Source organism: Crotalus tigris, unplaced genomic scaffold, assembly GCF_016545835.1.
Source record: "Crotalus tigris isolate CLP2741 ecotype Arizona unplaced genomic scaffold, ASM1654583v1 scf7180000023887.291335, whole genome shotgun sequence".
Lineage (NCBI taxonomy): Eukaryota > Metazoa > Chordata > Lepidosauria > Squamata > Viperidae > Crotalus > Crotalus tigris.
Window position 1 is genome coordinate 256549 of NW_024100249.1, and position 21855 is coordinate 278403.

Genomic DNA, 21855 nt, shown 5'->3' on the forward strand with positions numbered 1-21855 from the left:
CCCTGCCAGCGGCGGGGAGGAGGAAGGAGAGAGCAGCGGCAGCGCCGCCCGCGGGAAACTTGCAGGGCGCCAGGCTTGCCTTGGGGGGGGGGAGTGCTTGCGTGAGACTAACACGGGGGGGGCGTCTAGGCTCGTGGGGTGGGGAGCAGTTTCCCTTAGGATAAAGGCTCTTCCTTGGAAGGAGCTTCGGTCTCCGGGCAATCCGGTGGAGGGGCTGAAGAACGCATGGGGAACCCTAGCAGGAAAAGCCCGCCCAGGAACCCCTTTTCAGCGGCCTCTCGAGAACACCGGGTGCCGTTTTAAGAACCGGATCCCGCGGGAAGCCTTGGAAACAGCCCTGTTAGTGGCGGTGGTGGGAGCTCCCTTGGGGTTTGACTGACCGGGGGGGAGCTCCTGCAGGCTCTCAGCAAAGCGGGCGAGGGGTCCTGGAAGGACCTCTAGGAAACTTTCAGGCATGGCCACCCGGCGTTTAACAGACGCGTACTTGTTGTTGCGGAACAACGCGATCCAAAGCCGGCAGCTGCTGGCTGAGCAAGTGAGTAGTTACAGCTCCTCCAGTCCTCTGACTTCACGTAGCATGGCTGCTGCGGTGAGTCTCCCTTCATCCTACTGTATCCCACATGACCGCTTGTTTGTGTGCCGACCGCTTAGATATCAAGCATGTCTTTCGGGGTCCCCTCCACCCCTTTTTCCTTTTCTAAATCCTCTCCACTTTTCTCCAATCAATGGGAGCTGGTTGACTTTATTTCGCGTATATTTTCCAGTCCTCCTATTTTATACTAGGCAGCCCTAGCATCCATGCATGTGAACTTACTAAATGCACTGGTCAGCTGCTGCTATGTGACACAATGCTGGATTCAGCAAATCTCTTATTTTGGTAGTGCAGGGTACCAGCCTGGCTGGATTCATAAAGGGATTGGACTGATTCATGGATGTTATGGGGATCCAATGGCTATGTTATGCCATCATAACTTTTGAAGGCCATCTACTGGGAGATCAGTGGACTTCCTTGGGCAGATGGTTGGCCCCTGCAAGAAGACTGCTAAACTTACATGGGCCAGGGATCCCATCCAGCAGGGCACTTGTTACTTTTTATGTTTTTACTATACTTTGTGATTCCATAATAAATCTAATGCTAAGCTTTTTCTAAAGGTGGGTCATTCTATATATTTGTTGTGAAAAACATAGTCTATAAAGATGAGATCAGTTTCAGTTTTTAACCAGCTAAGGATAATAACAAAGTGACCAGAAATAGAAGATGCCTTTATTGCCTGGGAAGTAAATTCACCAATGTTTAATTCATGTGTGTGTGTGTGTGATGAAGGAAAATGTATTTTTTTCCCCATTTTCTAATCAATAGTACATGTATAACGATTATTATATAATGCAAAATGATCAATCCTTATTCATCCCATCAGCTGAAACTGCTTATGGCTAAGTATTGGTTTGCCTTAGAAAAGGCAATAGACCTGCCTGGCTGGTTTCTTTTTCTTTTCATTTGCCAGTTCACCTGACAAGGATACCTATAATCATTTTTCTTTTCTCTTGAACACACTCGGAAAAACTCAGATTTTTTTTTTTTAACAGAAGCATTTTATGCCATAATCTTGGAGGTGCACTAGAAACTAGTGAATACTTATCACTATGACTGGAAATATTTGTGTGCACCTAGACTGTGTTTTGTGGCATTTGAAATGCCTTTTATAAATTATACAGGTGGACATACAGGGGCAGTTAAAATTAATGTGGTCCTGTACTTTCTCATGCCATCCTTTAACCAATTGAGTGCCCTTGAACAAGCCTGTTGACTGTTTGAAACAGCCCATTACAATTTCAGAACAGACTGTGTGTTGAAGTCAGGATATTTCTTCTAAGGGTGGAATACTCAAACTCTTAATATTTCTGGACACAACTATTTAGATGCATAATGGGGAGTTTCAGGCTCAGAGTAGTAGTAATACAATATATTTTGAATACCTTCTGAAAACTTAATATCTAGTATCAAATACAGAAGTTAGTGGTGCAGATAGCAGTAGCAATAGTTCGTGTGATTTGGTTGATATAATGCTGATAGGGTCACATGTTTCTTGAGAGTGGATGAATGAAAATAATTTATTACTATCTGAGGTAGAGAATATCTAGTTTATCTTCAAATGTTTTTGAATTAGACTAAAGAAGGGGTTCTCAAATTCTTCACCTCACTGACCCCTCCATGAATTTTCTAGATTGTTTATTGATTCCCCAAACATTATTTGTATTTGAAAATTTAATAAATACTACTTTAACTTTTACCTTTTCTATCTTTATTATGAATAATAGTCCCTTGAATAGTCCCATCAACTCTTGGGGTTGATATTGACCACTTTGGGAAACCCTGAACTAAAAAAATGTTTCTTCCTCATCCTTTATTTGCAATGGATCTGCTAATATAGGCAGTATCAGCTGAATAGAAGTGGTCCTCCTCTTACGACCGTAACAGAGCCTAGAATTTCCATCATAAGTCATGACAATCATAAGTTGAGGCACCCTTGTGACCGCACCTGAGTTTACAACTGAAATTTTAATAAAATAATCCACCACTTTCCTCCCCAGCAATTAATTGGTAAGATATGTCAGTTTTCCAATTTACTGTGTTTTAGCTGGCAGTATAAAAATCTTAGAGGTTTAAGCAGATCCATTATCCAACCATCCCTCCTTAAGTAGCTGATTTCTGCATTGTGCATTCAGAATAGTTTTTGCTATTTTGGTCTTGTAGTATTTCCAGAGTTATTCCTTCAAGTGATACTGCTGAACTAACTGAAAATGCTGTGTAAAATTACTATGGAGTTCACAGCAGTTTTGAAATGCTAAAGAAGAGTATAATCAATTAAAGAAGACTATAAAACAATAACCAGCTTAATGTAAAAGGCATGCTACATTGCACACAACTTTTGACATGGACTATGCTCTGTGGGTGTGGTCAAAGGAGGCAGCTGAAGCCATCCAGTTGCTTGAAAAAATAGACTTTTATAGCACTGAAACAAAAGGACTTAAAGCAAACAGGTGTATTAGTATTAAAGAAAAATAGACAGGTATCTGTGCAGAATAGAGCAGCGTTCTTAGTAGCAGAAATTATTGGAATGAACTAAATTGTATAAACTGATAGGCTTTATATGTCATCTGTCGTTGTTCCAGCATTAATGAAGGGCAGATTAAGTCTCTTTAGTATGCTATCCATTTCCACCTACATGAACAAAATTTCTTTTTACTTTTTAAACTGACCTAGTTCCCCCCCCCCCAACATCCCTATATATTGTGCCTCATTTTTCATTTATTTTTTGACCTGCTGGAAAGGAGACCTGGAGCTCCACTTGGTTCAGCAGGCAAGAAACATAAGACTAAACTGGGGATGGAAGTTGTGACTGGACAGTAAAATTGTAGGATCGAAAGTATCCTGAAGAATTCATCTAGTCCTGCTAATTTATTAATGCAATTCTCTGTGTAGAGAAGCCTTCTTAAAAAATAGCAACAGTACTGAATGTGAGAAATCCTTTGAATCCCAACTTGACCCCACTTGATTCTGAAGCTAATTCCAGTTTAGAGATTGGTTGATGAATACTGCCCATACAGACTTTTTGTAATGAATAATCTGCATGTAATCTGCATGTAATCTTTGACTTTTTTTCCTGTTCCATTACAATGTTGTCATATGTGCATAAGCCAATGGATTGTTTTTAGATATTTCATGGCTACAGAGTTTAAATCTTAAACTTAAGATCCCTATATATTATTTTAATGTGTATAGTGCATTTTAACTGAAAGTTTGTAAGTCGCCTATAGTCACTGTGGCAAGATGAGCAGCATATAAATTTGGTAAATAAATGAAGAGTTGTGTTATTTTCAAGTGTCATGTAACTGAGTTAAGTTGAAATCAGATCCCCTAAACTTGGATTCAATGAACAAGTTTGGATTGAATGATTTTTCATTGGCTAGGTGAGGGGTAGGCAACCTTGGCTCTTTTATGACTCGTGGACTTCAACTCCCAGAATTCCTGAGCCAGCGTGGACTTCAACTCCCAGAATTCCTGAGCCAGCCAAGCTGATTCAGGAATTCTGGGAGTTGAAGTCCACGAGTCATAAAAGAACCAAGGTTGCCTACCCCTGGGCTAGGTTAAGTAGAAAGTTCTATCATATTAAGAATTAGCAATTTATACTGTTTTTGAGAGTTTGCCTTGGTTTTCCTTTTATTTCCTTAATGAACTTTTTAAAAAGTTTCTTATGTAAAGCTCTTAAAATGTGCATTTCTTTACAGATCAAGAACATGATTAGAAATATATTGAAAGGAAAAATACAGTATGCAGCTATTCCCAAAGTCGAATGCCAAATCCACTTGAAAACTGATACTGCTTTAAAAGACTGTTTTGTTTTCTGTGATAATCTGCCAATGTTGATCAATAAAATACTTGCATTCCTTCAACTGACTGTACCCTGTGCTCTGTCCTATTCTTTTTGTTTCCCTCTCTTAAAATTTTTGCTGTCTCTATATGGATGGGCTGATGTGATCAACAAACCATCTCAGGAGCTGGATGAGGTATAGTGCTGCTTGTCTAATCTGTTCTTTCAAATAAAATGTCATTCAAAGTTGCCTTGTCTGGCAAGTCAACTACTGCATTTAACTTAGGGTTATTTCTTCTGGGGATTTTCCAAAGAGAAATCAGAAGGCTGATTTGCAAATAGTTGTCTGGAATTTGTCTCTGATTTACTTCATTTCCTCACTTATTGTAATATGCATGGATACTGAACTGGCCAAGATTTAAAATATTTCTGTTTAAACCAGTTATGGCCAATCTATGGCCCATGGATTGCAAGCAGCCCTTGACAGCTAGTAATGTGACCCCCACAAAAGAGTAACAAATAAAAAATGAAGTGTGTTGTGTATATACAATAACTATATTATTTATGTGGCCCAGACAATTCCTCTTCATTCAGTGCGGCCCAGGTAAGCCAAAAGGTTGGATAACCACTATATTTTATCACAGCCTTCTTCTCTGAAATATTATAGCTCAGAGTGATTAGTGATTAATGCCACGAAGTGGGCTTTTTGTAGCGAATCTTAGTATTATGCTTGCTAAACATGTATAGCAAGCATAACAGTAAGTTAAAGTTTTTAGTGGTGGAAAGTTCAGACTAAATATTCAGTCTGGTTTTCTGAGTTGATTTCCCAAGTTTTAGGATGATAATCCTAAGCGCTGGTACTCTCTAGTAAACGTGCATTGTTTAACTACCGTGCTTGGTATTACACAGTACAGTACACAGTACATTTCAGTTATGTGCTTCAGTTATGTGCTTCTACTCAAGAGATAATGTTGATTTTGTTTTTCTCCTCACGGGAGTTGTGTGAAGCACTGTAGCCTGAGTACTACTGCACTACTGTTATTTAGTATTTAGACTGAGGAGAGTGGAAGCTTCTTTGTCTGATATATTAATAAATTTAAGTCTTCTGGGTGTACTGTTCCACACCAATGCCTTAATAGAAATCTTATCAGAAATAACACTTCTGTGGCTTTGCCCCAGACAAAGAGAGAGCATGGGCAGGGAATAATACCTGCCCTCTGGGCAAGGCTCTAGGCAAGGCCTGTGACCGTTCTCTGTGGATATGCCAGGAAATCAGCACAACCTAGCTCAGGGGTAGGCAACCTTGGCTCTTTTATGACTCGTGGACTTCAACTCCCAGAATTCCTGAGCCAGCTTGGTTGCCTACCCCTGACCTAGCTGGACCCTGCAACCCATATTTAAGAGTCCAGACAATTCTTCCCCAGGGCAGAACTAGCTCAGTTATTTTGCTGTTACCTTGTGCTCCTGTCCCAACTGTAAAATGCCATCGGCACAGGAGGATGTGAACATTGGCTGTTTATCCAGGCATTTATATTTAGAAGACCAAAAACTAGTGCTGGCTGTTGCCGCAAACATTTCCCTTTTACATTAGCTTCTAAAGCTCTGGATGTATACAGACACATTTTATTAGCTTAGTTTCAGCATAATTGCCATTTCCTTTTTCTAGAACTAACTAAAGTCTAAGAATACTGAAATGTATTAACTGGCATGTTTACTTGGAAATGAATGAAATGTAGAGGTTTAACTCTGCAGGTAGGTTTTGATTCTTAAATATACCGCTAGGAAGATGTGAGGGCCAGTTTTTAAAATGGAAGTGCCACTGCAGATGACCCAGCCTATTTAATATGGTGGATTGCTTTAAGAATTCCTTAACATTTTCTCAAACCAGGAGCTAACAGGATCTGAACAAACTATAAATAATTTTAATATCTCAAGCCTAGCACTTCCTTTAATTATAAAGCCAATTGTAGATTTTTATATAGCTTCCTGAAGAAACAATGCTCTTTCATGGGTTGTGTTTTCAGAAGTGGCCAGCAACTACTTGTCCTTAATAAGCAAACGTTGCCTGGATGTTAAATGAAAGAACAGTGCCAAAGTAACTGGGACCCTGGGCTAGTTAAATTCTCAAACATATAGATTAATTTGGAATGAATGCCCAAAATCAGCTCCCTCTATCCTGTTTTTCCACTATGCCTTTTGGGTTTCAGTTTCAGTCATCCTTTGTGACTTAGTGTGCACATCAAGCTGAGTTGTTATTTATTAGGCCATGACTTGCTAAATAAATTATATTAGAATGATTCTGTCCAACATGCTATGCCAAACCTCATTTTGGCTTAGTCCAATGTGTTAACCCAGTCTACTAGAATTGCACTTTTTAAGATCCCATCATTCCAAAGTCTAAGAATGTTATATCAAATACTCTATTTGCTTCAAACTCAGTCTTGATTTAAGCCAGTATGGAGGTTATACCTACCTACCGTATTTCCCTGAAAAAAAGACCTAACCGGAAAATAAGACCTAGCATTATTTTTCAGGATACTGCTAATATACGCCGTATCCCCAACATAAGCCCCAGTTAAGATAGTTAGCCAGACGGAGGCATTTACCATATTTCCCTAAAAATAAGACCTAACTAGAAAATAAGCCCTAATGCGTCTTTTGTTTTGTTTGTTTTTATTAGTTTTATTCATTTATAACATAAAATGTGAAAATACGAAAGCAAATAGTAGGGGACAACAGTAGAAAAATGGAAAACAAAAAAGGTATGAAGAAAGGGAGGGGACAAAACAAAAGGCATTGACTTCCGACTCTCTTGTTGCAGTAAAATCAAACATTAAAATCAAATCTCAACTTTTTACATTTCTATAATAATATACACTAACCATTTCTGTTATCAGCAAATCAGTCTAATCGGTAAAGCCAAAATCATAATATTTTTTTCCACTTCAAGCACAAAGTCCAGAAGCGGTTTCCAAGTAGAAACAAAAGTACTTATGTTCTTTTCTTTTATTGGTACAGTCAATTTGGCCATCTCTGTTAATTCTATCAGCTTTTGTAATCATTTGTCCATGGCAGGAATCAAGGCATCCTTCCACTTTTGTGCATAAAGCAATCTTGCTGCCATCACCATGTATAAAATCAGAATTCTAATTTTTTTTGTTCAGTTCTATTTCCATGAGACCCAGAAGGAAATTTTCTGGTTTAATCTTAGCCCTAATGTGTCTTTTGGAACAAAAATTAATATAAGATCCAGTCTTATTTTCTGGAAAATATGGTACCTACGTCTTCAAAGATCTTTTTGATGTCTTGATGATGGATATACCGCTAAGCTGGACATAAAATGTTCTTTGGTCTTTGAAAAGAAAATAGTAAAATAAAGTTGTCCTTTTAATAGTTACCAGTCTTGGCCCAAAATTATTTATCATATATTAACCTCATATTAGCCTCACTTCAATTGCATAAAAAGCACATGTATGTCTGGAAAGTAATATAGAAAATAACAAAAACTGAAATAATTTTTCTCTACTTAATTTTGTTTTTCTTTATAACTTTTTGAAGGTGTCCAAAACTAAATATTTCTTTTTTAAATTACTGTATGAGCCTTCTTTCCATTTGGCCTCTGTCACCACTCTAAATACTTCAAGCCCTTCTTTTTCCTTGTGTATCTGCTTTTCTTGCCTAACTATTTTTTCAAACTTGGCTTCCCTTTAAGTAAAACTCTGCATTTATGTACAATATATTTAACATCACTGTGAAGTGAAGCTTGGCTTGGGAATTTGTTTGTCAAACGGTATGAATGAGTCATAAGTTGAAATATTTTAGGTATTATTTACCTATTTACCTATTTACAGCTTTTCCCTTAAGCCAATGGTTTTCATTTAAATCTGAGAGAACTTTGTACATCAGCTTGTCTACCAAAGAACTCTTATGATTTCCTGCCATAGAACCCCTGCAAACGGCGGAGTTCTGAAGGGAGGACACTCTAGGATGCATGTTTGTTTGCAAGTATGGTGATCAAGTTTGTAGATTCCTATAATTGTCTTACATGATTATTTCAATGAATATATTTAGTTCTTCTTTGCAAATCTAAATTAAAATGGAAAAATCTAACAGTGGGCAGATTTTACAATTTGTCTATCATTACAGATGCAGAATCAGTTTGGTCTAATGCAGGGGTTCCCAACCGGGGGGTGCGAGACGATATTCCAGGGGATGCGAAAACTTGGGTTTTCAAAATTATAGTGTATATGCATAAGGGGTGCGAGAATATATCAGAAGCGTTCTAAGGGTGCGGGGTATAGAATAGATTGGGAGCCGCTGGTCTAGTGGTTAAAGCAGCAGGCTAGAAACTGGCAGACCGTGAATTCTAGTCCTGCCTTAGCCATGAAAGCCAGCTTGGTGACTTTTTCTCATTTTGATTCACAACAGTCTAAAGACATTTCTTATATTTTTCTCCAGCTTGCAGATGACCGCATGGCACTGGTATCAGGTATCAGTTTAGATCCTGAAGCAGCTGTCTGTGTAACTAAGAGGTTGCCTCCCAAGTGGATTGATGGTATAGAAGAAGTGAGTCTCTCTCTCTCTCTCTCTCTCTCTCTCTCTCCCTCCCTCCCTCCCTCCCTCCCTCCCTCTCTCTCTCTCTCTCTCTCTATATATATATATATATATATATGTGTGTGTGTGTGTGTGTGTGTGTGTGTGTGTGTGTGTCTTTGGTTGTTCGGGTTTTCTCCCGCGTAAAATTGGAAGTGTCTTAGCGACGTTTCGACGAAGTCCCATTCGTCATCTTCAGGCGACATTGCTGCTCAAAGCACGAAGCTGAAAACACCAGCCTGAAGATGACGAATGGGACTTCGTCGAAACGTAGCCAAGACACTTCCAATTTTACGCGGGAGAAAACCCGAACAACCAAAGACCTACATACAAATACCCACGAAAACCTCAGAAAACACACACACACACACACACACACACACAACATATATATATAGGTCTTTGGTTGTTTGGGTTTTCTCCCGCGTAAAATTGGAAGTGTCTTGGCGACGTTTCGACGAAGTCCCACGAAGCTGAAAACACCAGCCTGAAGATGACGAATGGGACTTCGTCAAAACCTCACCAAGACACTTCCAATTTTACGCGGGAGAAAACCCAAACAACCAAAGTCCTACATACAAACACCCGCGAAAACCTCAGAAAACACACACACACACACATATATATACACATACATACATATATATACACATACATACATATACATATACAGAATATGATCACATATACATATATTCTGGAAAAGCAGTAGTAAAAATTGGCAGTATTAATGTGTTTACTTATTTTTTATCTTTCAATGTTTAGGGCAGAATGTAAAATTAGAAAAAAATGATGATGATGATGATGATAAAAGTTGGAAGGGACCTTGGAAGTCATCTAGTCAACCTGAGTTGTAGTTATAGTATCGAGTTATAGTTTTAAAAATATTCAGTAGGGGTACATGATACCCAAGTAACTCCACAAAATAGTCAAATCAGAATTTGCTTTTTACAATTCTTCACAGTATTTCAGATTTTAAGAGAGAGAGGGGCGGGGCATAATAATTGGTGAAATACAGATTGTCTACGACAGGTATGTCCAACAGGCGGCCCACGGGCCAGATGCGGCCCACACTAGCCACACCCACCCGGGCCCTGCAAGGGCAAAAAATCCAACCTGATAAGTCACAATATGGCCCGCGATGCAATTGGGCTTGACACCCCTGGTCTATGACTTACAACAGTTCATTTAGTGACTGTTCAAAGTTATAACAGCACCGAAAAAAGTGACTTATAACTGTTTTTCACAGTTATGACTTTTCTGGCATCCCCATAGTCATGTGATCAAAATTCAGATGCTTGGCAACTGGTTCATATTTATACTGTTGCTGTGTCCCAAGGTCAGGTGATCACCTTTTCTGCAAAGTCAATGGGGAAGCCAGATTCACTCAACAACCGGGTTACTAACTTACCATCAGCTACAGTGATTCACTTAACAACTGTGGCAAGAAAGGTCATAAAATGGGGCAAAATTCACTTAACAAATGACTCACTTAACAACAGAAAGTTTGGGCTCCGTTGTGGTTGTAAGTCAAGGACTGTCTATCAGTGTGGCATTTTATTCTCCTATTTATAAAGGAAGAGAGTTTTGGGAGGGGAATCCATTTGATATTTGCAAAGATTCAAATTGCTAGCATTAGCTGGAAGAGGAAATTTGTAGGGTTAAAGACAATAGGATTCCTAAGGAAATAGTTGAACTATCTTGTTCACATCGCACTTAAAAAGGAATAAGTGAAATTACAGGTAGTCCTCGACTTGCGACTACAATTGAGCCCAAAATTTCCATTGCTAAGCAAGAGATTTGTTAAGTAAGTTTTGCCCCATTATATGACCTTTCTTCTTAGAGTTTTTAAGTGAATTCCTGCAGTTGCTAAGTTAGTAACATGGTTGTTAAATGAATCTGGTTTCCCCATTGACTTTGCTTGTCAGATGGTTGTAAAAAGGGATCACATGACCCCGGGACACCGCAACCGTCTTAAATACATGCCAGTTGCCAAGCATCTGAATTCTGATCATGTGACCAGGGGGATGCTGCAATGATCATAAGTGTGCAAAACAGTCATAAGTCATTTTTTTTCAGTGCCAACTTCAAATAGTCACTAAATGAATAGTTGTATGTCAAGAACAACCTGTATTTCATCAGTCTAGTTTTGACTGAATTCGGTTTCTTGGTCAAGACAGTGAGAAATTAATTCAGATCAAGCATTTTGGAAGTGATCTGAACCTAAAATATGCTGAGTTTTTCCCTCTGTGGAGCCAGCCCTAAGTCTGAAAAGGGTAAAAAAGAATCCACTTCTGTGTATATAGTTGAAAATGAATAGCAATGTGATCTTTTAAATATAATCAAGTTCTTTTAACTTTACTATTGTCTAGAATGTTTTCTTCTCTTAAGTTTCTTTGTTTCTAATTTTGTCCTTATTTTTTTTTAAATTTCATTTTAAGATTCAATATGAGATATCCAGGATAAAACAGAAGATGAAAGAACTAGCCAGTTTGCATGACAAGCATTTAAACAGACCGACTTTGGATGACAGCAGTGAGGAAGAGCATGCAATAGAAATAACCACTCAAGAAATTACACAGGTGCCACTGTAGTTCTCTTTTTAAAATCTAATTGAGTTTTACCAAATGCAGATATGTGAGTAAGTTGCCCTAAGCTCCCTTGGATAAAGTGAAAAATTCAGCAGTCAGAAGTCAATTTTGTTTGACTTCTTAAACAATTTTTTTAATTGCAATATTGTACTAATATATGAATATATATGTATTTTTAAGGAGAAAAATGCAAAGGTTTTAAGCATCCGCAGTCAAGAATTCCAGCCAAAATGCATTTGTGTAGATTGATGGTAATGGAAAAAAATGTTATTATCATTTTAAACAATGGAGACCCAATTTAAAAACAGTACTTAAAATTAAAGATGAAACAGTACTTAAGATTCTATGTTATAGATTTAATCGTTCAGCTGTTCAAGCTATACATAATTTCAAATACCACTGATGCAAATAAAGATTTATTTCAGCTTAACAACATTTTGCAACAGTCTAACACGTGAAGAAGAAATTGAAGTAATTGCATGGGTTTATAAGACTTGGGAAAAGGTTGTTGAATAATTTCCCCATTTTTCTTGAAAAAAAATCAAACACTCTATACCAGCAGAGATAATAGAAATTTGGTTAGAAATCCTCTGATGCTAAATCTACCTCACCTCCTGGATTATTTTGCTGGGCTGGTGTTGGAGACCCTAAGTTACTTGTCCTAGGGGATTTCAGTTTCTCACAATGTGACAAAACGTCTGGGATTTCTCAAGCCATGAAGTTCATGGCTCCAGAGCAACCATGGATTTGATCCAGGTCATTGACAGTCCAGAACAAACTGGAGGTTGCACATTGCACCTGAGTTTTTTTTACTTGGGGCAAATGTGGCATGATCTGGTTTTAGAGGACATTACCATCCATCCATTGCCCTGGTCAAATCACTTTCTGATTGTTTTTTGGCTTGCTGGGGTGATCTCCCACTTGTTTAAGATTGTTATGTCCTACTGGGAAGCAGTAAGACCCTAAGACAGGGGCCTTCAAACTTGGCCCTTTTATGACTTGTGGACTTTAACTCCCAGAATTCCTCAGCCAGCGTGCCTCACTGAGGAATTCTGGAAGTTGAAGTCCACAAGTCATAAAAGGGCCAAATTTGAAGACCCATGCCCTAAGAACTTATATTGATCCTTATGGGGATTATTTTTGCTACAGTATTTTGCTGGCAGATAAAGTCACTCAGATCTATTTCCAATTGAAATCCAGTGGGCAGGTCCAGTTGAGCTTCCTGGAGTTATCTGGGGAAAGTTTGAGACTGTGACACAAAAGTGGACAGAGTTCTCCGGATTGTGAACCTAGATCCAGGTCCCACCTGATTGGTCAAATCTTCCTGAAATGTTGATCTTTGACTCAGGTTGTTTCCCGGGTTTTGAAAGAGGTAATGGTCTACCAGCTTTTCAAGAGACCATTGGTGGATCCAATGATTCTGGAAAATTTTTATCCAGTTTCCATCCTTTCATTTGAGGAAAACGTTGTTAAATGGCATCTGCTTCCTGCACTATTTTGAAACTTTCAAAAGCTTGATCAACTGTACGTAGGCTCCTTATTATACCTCAGTCTGGATTTTGTTTTTTTTCATAAAGGTCAACATAGCTGTTTTTGCTTTTTATTGAAATCACCAGAAACTCAGCACAAATAATTACTGTGAGGTTAAATTAAGTTAGCCTTTAAGGCAGGGTCTTCAAACTTGGCCCTTTTATGACTTGTGGACTTCAACTCCCAGAATTCCTCAGCAGGCACACTGGCTGAGGAATTCTGGGAGTTGAAGTCCACAAGTCATAAAAGGGCCACGTTTGAAGACCCCTGCTTTAAGGCATAGTTGAATGTAGCTACAGCTTTAGAGGATAAGCTTACTTGAGTTTAAAAAAATAGTTTCTAGGGGGGTTTTTTTGAATTTTTTTTTTTGTTGTTGTTGTTAATTGTACCAGGAATGCTTGCTGCTGTTTCACTATAAAAATGATTTGTCTTCTCTCTCTCTTATTTTTCCCAGCTATTTCACAGGTGTCAGAGAGCAGTCCAGGGTTTGCACAACAAGTCTCGAAGCTGTACAGATCAAGAGTGCCGACTTCTGAAGAACGTTGTGTATTCCTTAGCTCAGTCTCTACAGGACCTCTCCACCAGCTTTAGGCACGGGCAATCTGACTATCTCAAACGTAAGCAATGCACCAAATGCAGCCTTTTATAGCAGGGCACCTTCCCTTCTTTCACTTGTGGCTGGAGAGTCTTAATGACAGCAGTCTTCTTGTTCTTGTAGGCATGAAAAATCGAGAAGAAAGATCCAAACATTTCTTTGACACCTCAGTCTCCCTCATGGATGATGAGGAGGATACGACACTCTACGATAGGGTAGGTCAGTGATGGCGAACCTATGGCACAGGTGCCAGAAGTAGCACTCAGAGCCCTCTCTGTGGGCAAGTGCGCCGTTGCCCCAGTCCTAGGCCTTCAGCTGGGTTTTATAAAAACTTTTTGCTTTAGACCTCCGCTGCTATGTATCCCCCCCAAAATGGTTCAATCAATCAGTCAATTTCAACTTCTCGCGGGAAAAAAAAAGATCTTGCAAAGTTGGAATTGATTGATTGAACTTTTTAGTTCCACCCAGTTTACCGTTACCACCGCAGCCACGCCCACCCAATGGGCCACACCCACCCAGCACCCGACGATGCATAAGTGGGTTTTGGGTTGCAGTTTGGGCACTCGGTCTCTAAAAGGTTCGCCATCACTGGGATAAATAGTTAACTGAATTGTGTGTATGAAAAGTACAAAGCATCTGGTATTCATTTGCCTGCTATGAAGAATTTGAAGGTAATGATTGAATGCAGCCATTAAGGATTAGTGAGTCTCTTTTTTACTAAGGTGCAAATTTTTTTAGAAGAGACGAACTTTTGAAAACTACATACTATTTGCTAGCAGGCCAAAGAATCAAAAGTACCTTCACCACTCCCTTTTCTCTCTCTCTCTCTCTCTCTTGTTCCCTTTCTGATATTTTTCTCTATTTCTGATTGTCCAGCAGGCAATAAACAATAAATCACTCTTGCAGGAGGGCTTTAGAATTAAGCCAGCAGTCCCATATGATCCCCTGGCTTAAGGCTGACTACCTGCTGCTAAAAAAAATTGCACTTGCTCTCTAGGATCTCTGCCAAAAATCATCCTCCTAGTTGCTGGAAAAAAATTGTATCACTGTTGGATTTTTAGACTCTTCGTTATAAACTGGTTCATTGGAACTTTCAAAAGGTGCAACCCGGCTCGGAAGGGCTGACTTTGTGCCACAATTATAGCACTTATCTTTTTAAAAGAAAACTTTTAAGGGAAGTATTAAAGAGATGGTGGGGGGGGGGAAGAGAAGAATATTTTGAAAAGTAAAGGAGTAAAATTACATCGTGTGTTTGGCTGGGAATCTATGAGTATACCGTTCAGTTTGAAATCTTTTTTTTTTTTTTGCATATTGAATGATGCAATGTTTTTAGCTATTTAGCTAATCTGGCATTTTTGTTTTTGTTTTAATAAGGGTTTTACAGATGACCAGTTAGTATTAGTGGAACAAAACACTATTTTGGTGGAAGAGCGGGAACGAGAAATTCGACAAGTTATACAGTCCATTACTGATCTTAATGAAATTTTCAGGGATTTAGGAGCAATGGTAGTCGAACAGGTAAGTGGCTCCTTGATATCAATGCTATTTGCATCTTATAAGATCTTGGGTTTGAACATTGTACAGGTAGTCCTCGACCTTACACTTACGACCGTTGCAGCATCCCTGTGATCACGTGATCAAAATTCGGATACTTGGCAACTGTATGTATGGCAGTTGCAGTGTCCCAGGGTCATTGCAAATACCTTTTGTGATCTTCTGACAAGCAAAGTCAATGGGGAAGCCAGATTCACTTAACAACTGTGGTAGGACAGCTTGTGGCATGGGGCAAAACTCACTTAACAACCGTCTCACTTAACAACAGAAATTTTGGGCTAAATTGTGATTGTAAGTCAAGGACTACCTATATGTGCATGTCCGTGTGTGTGTGTGTGTGTGTGTGTTCAGTGGATGTGAAAGAAGCTGAAGAAAAAGCATGTAAGAGAATGAGGGCAAGAGAAAGATACTGTATTACCTAACATGCTTTAGATTGAGAAAAAGATAATGGGAACAACAAAAAGTAAAATTGCAAAAAGCAGAATCATTTTGGGTGGGTGAAATGGGTCCCAGAAGAACTAATGGAATTAAAAATAAAAGTCATCAAATGATTGAAGGGGAAATTGAAGAAATATTTTAGAGGTTTTTGTGGGAATTATAGTGATATGTTGACGATGGAATTTAAATGAATGGCATACAATAATTATAAATATCCAAATAAAAATAATTAAAAGGCAGGCATAAAAACCAGGAAGGGAATCATAATTTTTGCTCTTTTGTGTGCTTCTGAGAAATGTACGAGAAAGGAAGTTTCTTGTATGTGTACTGAGCAAGAAACAAGACGAGGATGAATTATCTCCCTTTGGTTCTTCAATATATTTCTATATTGAAATATGGAATATTCAATATTTCTGTACTGAAATATATATATGTATATGTGGGTGTGGATGTAAATATATATATACATGCACATAGACACACACATGGTTAGAGGTGTAGAGGGAAGGTTCACCAGATATTCCACTTATTTTTGTACATGCTTTACTTTCATCATATCCTGGTTTTCCAGCATTCAGTAACCAACATTCTATAATTTAATACATATTGCATTTCAATCACTCAATCTTTATTTTCATCACAGATCAACCTTTCAACCTACAGAACTAATGCATATTTTTTTTCTTCAGGGTACTGTACTTGATAGGATTGACTACAATGTTGAACAATCATGCATAAAAACAGAGGAAGGATTGAAACAGCTACATAAAGTAAGCAGAGAATGTGTTTCCGATGTCCTATTCTGAATGCCACTATTTCATACTGTTGAGGAGCTTATTATTACAATTCCAGAAATGTGAGGCATAACATTTTTTCTTTCCATGTCTATTATTTTAGAAGTTAAAAGGACAATAATGGCCACTAAAATTAAGGGAATTAGACAAATGGCTTCTATCCTAGATATCTCAATATCTAGCATTTAATGATTGTATGTTAATGTGATTACATTTTCCTGATTATTTCACTGCATTTCTCCCACATATTTCTTTGCAGTTTATAGATGGGTATTCTATTTCTTTTTACCCACAGTACTGTAAAATAGTCTAGGTGTAAAGGTTGAATTGAGTTCATAGAGTTGAGTTCTATGGGTATTAAAATAATTCCTTATCATTTGTGGGATATAAATCAGTTATGCTACATATACTTATGCCAGAAAGGGAAAATTGATATATTTATAATCTGTTTGGTACCAAACCTCCTATAGCAGTTTATATAATGAGAAATAAATGCAAACGAAAATCTAGTGTCCACAAAACAAAGTCCAGAAAACAACAAGAGCAACAACAAAAAAAAAAAAAATCAGAAAACAAAGGAAACATTAGGAATTAAGTCAAAAAGGTTTTGTCTTTAGTTCCTTGGGATATAAGAGGGGTGAAATGAAAATGCAGTCACGCTTTTAAGACTAACCAGAAAACTGACTTCACCAGCTTGATTAGAGTATGTACTGATACAGACTGTAGTAACATAACCTTTAAAGCCTAAAGCCTTTTTCGCTTCCCTTATATAAGGAATGAAGGCAAAAGCCACTCTAAATCCATTCCTTTTTTTTTTCTGTCTTTTTCAAGCTTAAAGCACATTTCTGTGCATATTATAGTCATCATCTCTGCTTAGTTTCTCCAAGGTCATTTCTTATTCATTATTTAAAATAATTTATTTTCTGCTATCTACAGGAAATAACCTGTGTTAAATTCCTCTTTTCTGTGTCTGCAGACTGAGCAGTATCAAAAGAAGAATCGGAAGATGCTTATCATTTTAATTTTGTTTGTCATAGTTATTGTCCTTATCATTGTCCTTATTGCTGTAAAATTTCGCTAGGCAATGTGCCAGGGATGTTTTTCTTTCTCTCTGTGTTTATCTGAGAGGTAGCAACAAATTTTTGTGTGTTGTGTTTCTCCTGTTTTTGTTCCTGAGAGCCTGTGCTCTTGAAAGCTGCCTGTTGGACAAATGTACGAGATCTAATGGTGCAAAGTCTGTGCAGTGTTCATACAGAAAACCTGTTTTACATGTTCAGTGAATATGGAACGCAGTGATTTGTAAAAAAATGTGTAGAAATGTCAGAATTTCTGAGAAAAGCTACCAAATCAGGCATTTCATTTATCCAGGCCACTGAAACTCTAGAATGAATTTTTAAAAGTGATTTAAACATTTTGGAAAGTGCTTTTACTAAACAGGAATAATAATGTGCTTTCTACCATGACGTAGCCTACAGTTAATTTTAGGGTAAGCTGTCCAAATTGTGATGTGGACATCATTCCCAAAACTATTGAGTTGGAGATTTTAAATAATGCCTTAAACATACAATATTTCCACTTTACCATTCTCCCCTCCAGAGTTAGTATTAGTATGGGTTCACAGAAATAAAAAAGATTTCTAATTTCATTCTATTATTCCAAAAGTGGTGGTTGGCATTATCAATAATATTCTAATCGCAGGGAGTATTGTAGTTTTAAGATTATTTTTAATTTTTAAATAATCAGGAATGTGTTTTGATTATTTCCACCTCTTCCCACTATTGAACTGAAAGTTGTTTCTCTGATCCCTTTCTGAATCTTCCTTTCAAACTGAATCTGTTAATACACAGCAGCAGTTACACATTTCATCTTATTGTTTTCAGAATGTGAAGGGGAAAGGGTGTGGTACAATTCATACACAGTTTAAATTGAACTAGTGACAATATCAGGAACTTACATCTAAATAAAATAACTTTTCAGCTGTGAAATCTCAGGAGAATTTGGAATCCTGTTCAGCCGAGAGCAGATGTTGCTCTGCCTCAGTATTACTTGTTTCTCTAACATAGTAGGTGGCTGTGCTGAAAAACAGTTTTTGTGATTAAAAAATACATATATTTAACTGTAACTTAAAATTGCATGGCAATTTGGGGCCATTGGTGTTCAATCCCTTTTTTTTTAAAGCATTTTGTACTGAAGAACTTAAAGGTTGTAGTTTGCATTCTCTTTTTGCTGTGATTTAGCAACACCACTTGCCACCTTTTTTTAATTGTCTTGGATTCTTATCCACTTGATCGTGCAATAATTGCAACACTGCCGTGCACTTGTTACACCTTGTTTTCTTCCTTTCATCCAGCTCTTTGCATCGTTCAGATTTCTTGTATCTGAGACAGGGAAACAGAAATCATAGCTCTCCCTTCGGGTCACTGGGAGATTCTGCTTGCTAGATAAAGGGAGAATCCCACATAGCATTTCTATAGTTGAAGCCCCTTTGACGTAAAGAGGATGGCCACAAGAGAATTGTGTTCAGCTGTTGCTGTTATTCTGTCAGTGAAAAGGTAAAGAAGTGCTCTTAGTGAACTCTGCTCAGCTATTTTGATTCGTCTCCTATTTACAGGAAGTTGCTTTATACCCAGGGTAGTCAACCTTGGCTCTTTTATGACTCGTGGACTTCAATTCCCAGAATTCCTGAGCCAGCCAAGGTTGACTACCCCTGCTTTATGCCTTCTGATACAGTGGACCATTGCTTCCCGGAAGAATGGAATCCAGGTTCTTTATATTCTCATCTGCAGCAACTATCAGTTGTACAAGTAGATTTGTGATTTGAACAAGTTCTGGCCCAGCCAAATAGCAGTAAATAACAAGGTACAGATAGCATGAGAAATATGGAAACATACTGTATTTTATGCATGTGCAAAAATCCATTTGCTCCTTATGTATGCATAAAATAGACAAAAATATGCCAAGAATGATGGTTGCCAGGGTCTGGTCTGTATTTTCTAACTGGATAACAAGGGCCGCCTTATTTGCTGAAAGTATCATTCTGTTATTTAAAGTAGAATACCAATTATAGCTGACTTCTTTCTTCTCAAAACAAGAAAAAGCTGAGCATCTGTTGACTTAAGTTTCTCCATGATTTGGTCGAAATAACCAATTTCAGCAGGCCATGTTTAACCTCCTTTTGCCATGTTTGTTTGTTTGTTATTAAAATCTTTAACCAATTTCATTAGGTTTAATAATAAGACAAAATATTTATAAGCATGTACGTAAAACCAATGGCATAATTTGGAAAAGGCCATCTTGGCTCCAGACAAAATTTATGTGTGTCAAGGTGTGTCAGAAATAGCGCCCTTGAAGTCAAACTTGATTCTTGACTACTCTGTGGATACTCTACTGTCAATTGGCAAATATATGAAAATGGTTGATCATTGCCTTTTTTGGGGGGATTATTTCTAGACTTTCAAGTGTGGCCTACACCTTAGAGTTCCCCCTGCTTGGCTCTGAAAATATGCACATGTGTATAAATATTGCAATCTATGTATCACTATGGGTTTAATTAAAACTGGATTGATAAAGAAACAGGCTGTCTGTCCCCTTCAAAAAGAGGACTGGGAAATAGGAGTGAAATAGAGAATCACAGAAAAGGATTGAGCCAAGAGAAAAATGTTTTCTCTAAAGAGGATGGTGGATAGAACAAGCTGGATGTTTGGAAGAAAAAGATATTTTACTGCTTAAAAAAATCACTGCTGTTCTGCTAACCGTATGTGGGTTAATAAAACATAATTTGGTGGCATGTTACTGCCACTAAGGTTATTTGTGAATACTGTTTTGAGGTCTCATTTGTATTTCTGTCTACTGCAATATATTTTTGGAATTATCCCCAATCCATAGATCTCTAAAGTCTTTTTAAAAAATCTTAAATCATGAGAACAAATCAGTGTAAGATATGTACATTCCAAGGGGTGGGTTTTGCAGTTTGGAGATTCCTTCTGTTCATTGATCATGGTTTCATGTAGCATCACTGTACTTTGGGAAGATTTTTTTTTAAAAGTTTATTTAAAATTATTTATTTAAAATGCAATAGTTAAATAAGTGGGTTTTTTATTCTACACTGAGGATTCTTTGACTGACCCATTGGTAAAAAAATTAACTGGCTTGTAGTTTAACTGGGCCGAAAAAGGTCAGGCAAGAGATAAATTAGCAATTTTCAAAAGACTGGCCAGAGATTTTGTTCTTGTCTGCCTGATTTGGTGCTTCCTCTGTTTTGGTAGATTTACTGCATAAAATTTACTGGGATGTTTTCTCTGTACCAACTCCCCCATCCAGCAGTCCTACAAGACTCGGTCTTCAGAAAAACTGCTGGATGCTTTATCTCTCAGGCAATATTCTTAGTAAGCCTTTTTATTTCCTAAATAAAATTGGCTCCCTACAACCTGCCCTCTTTGGAAAACTGGAAAACCAAAGCTGAAAATAGCACCCTTTTATCCAAAGAACTGATTGTTACAGACTGATTTGAACTATTAATCTGGTGAAAAGGAGATGTAACCCTGACTTTCTTGTGACCATTCACTGTTGAATGATGCTTGTGGTGTGTTCCAGAACGTCTTCCCTTCACCCTGCTTCAGGTTGAATGCTTTTGGGATTAGACAGGATTTAAAGCTACAAAGGAGATCTACAGGCTGTCATAGAGGTTCAGCCCTACCGCTTTATGTATTGCTGCCAGACAGCCTTTCAGCAAAACTCCAAAACTTGGTTGGGCACAGAATGAAGGCTCCTCACACACCCAATTAAGGAGAATTATCCTGAATGAGAAATCATCAACTGGATACATTGCGTAGGGGCTCAAGTAGGATCAACAATGGTTTCAAGCAATGATGGATCTGCTTTCAAATCAAATGTATTTATGGTGTATGTAACGGAAGGGATCTCTGTTTTTACCCAACAATGTACAGTCTATTTTCATCCATGTCTGTGGACAATTTGTAATGTATGAATAAACTATTCAACTCTAGCTAGAAACCGATTTCTTCTCTCTTCCTTTAGAACTCACAGGAGGATCACTTAACCTTCAGGTAGCCTCATTTGCCCGTTAAAATCTAGTATTTTCTTCTGTTAATTTATTTAACATAATAATCTAAGGGATCTATTAATGTAACATAAAAATCCAATGGAACAAGTGCCTCCAGAAGTTGTGGATGCTCCGATGGGTTTTTAAAGAAACTATTGGACAACTATCTGTCTGAAATGGTACAGGATAGGTTTTCCTGTCTTGAGCAGAAGGTTGGACTAGAACAGTGGTTCTCAACCTGTGGGTCGCGACCCCATTTGGGGTCGAACGACCATTTTACGGGGGTCGCCAAACACGATCCAATTTTTTCCCTCAGCTGGCGGCA

General features: G+C 38.0%; 1 protein-coding gene across 6 annotated transcripts; it reads left to right on the forward strand.

The window, feature by feature from the left end:
• The first annotated feature begins 125 nt into the window (after window positions 1-125).
• On the forward strand, window positions 126-21481 carry STX16 (syntaxin 16). 6 transcript variants are annotated; one of them, XM_039322209.1, is made up of 9 exons: window positions 126-589; window positions 4291-4569; window positions 8832-8939; window positions 11408-11548; window positions 13542-13704; window positions 13806-13897; window positions 15057-15200; window positions 16364-16444; window positions 17405-21481. In XM_039322209.1, the coding sequence occupies exons 1-9, from the start codon at window positions 455-457 to the stop codon at window positions 17447-17449; spliced, it is 1188 nt and encodes a 395-aa protein (XP_039178143.1). In that variant the 5' UTR covers window positions 126-454; the 3' UTR covers window positions 17450-21481. The 6 variants fall into 6 exon arrangements, with proteins under 6 accessions (XP_039178143.1, XP_039178141.1, XP_039178142.1 ...); XM_039322207.1 differs by having other exon boundaries at window positions 17445-21481; XM_039322208.1 differs by having other exon boundaries at window positions 127-535; window positions 17445-21481.
• The last annotated feature ends 374 nt before the right edge of the window (window positions 21482-21855 follow it).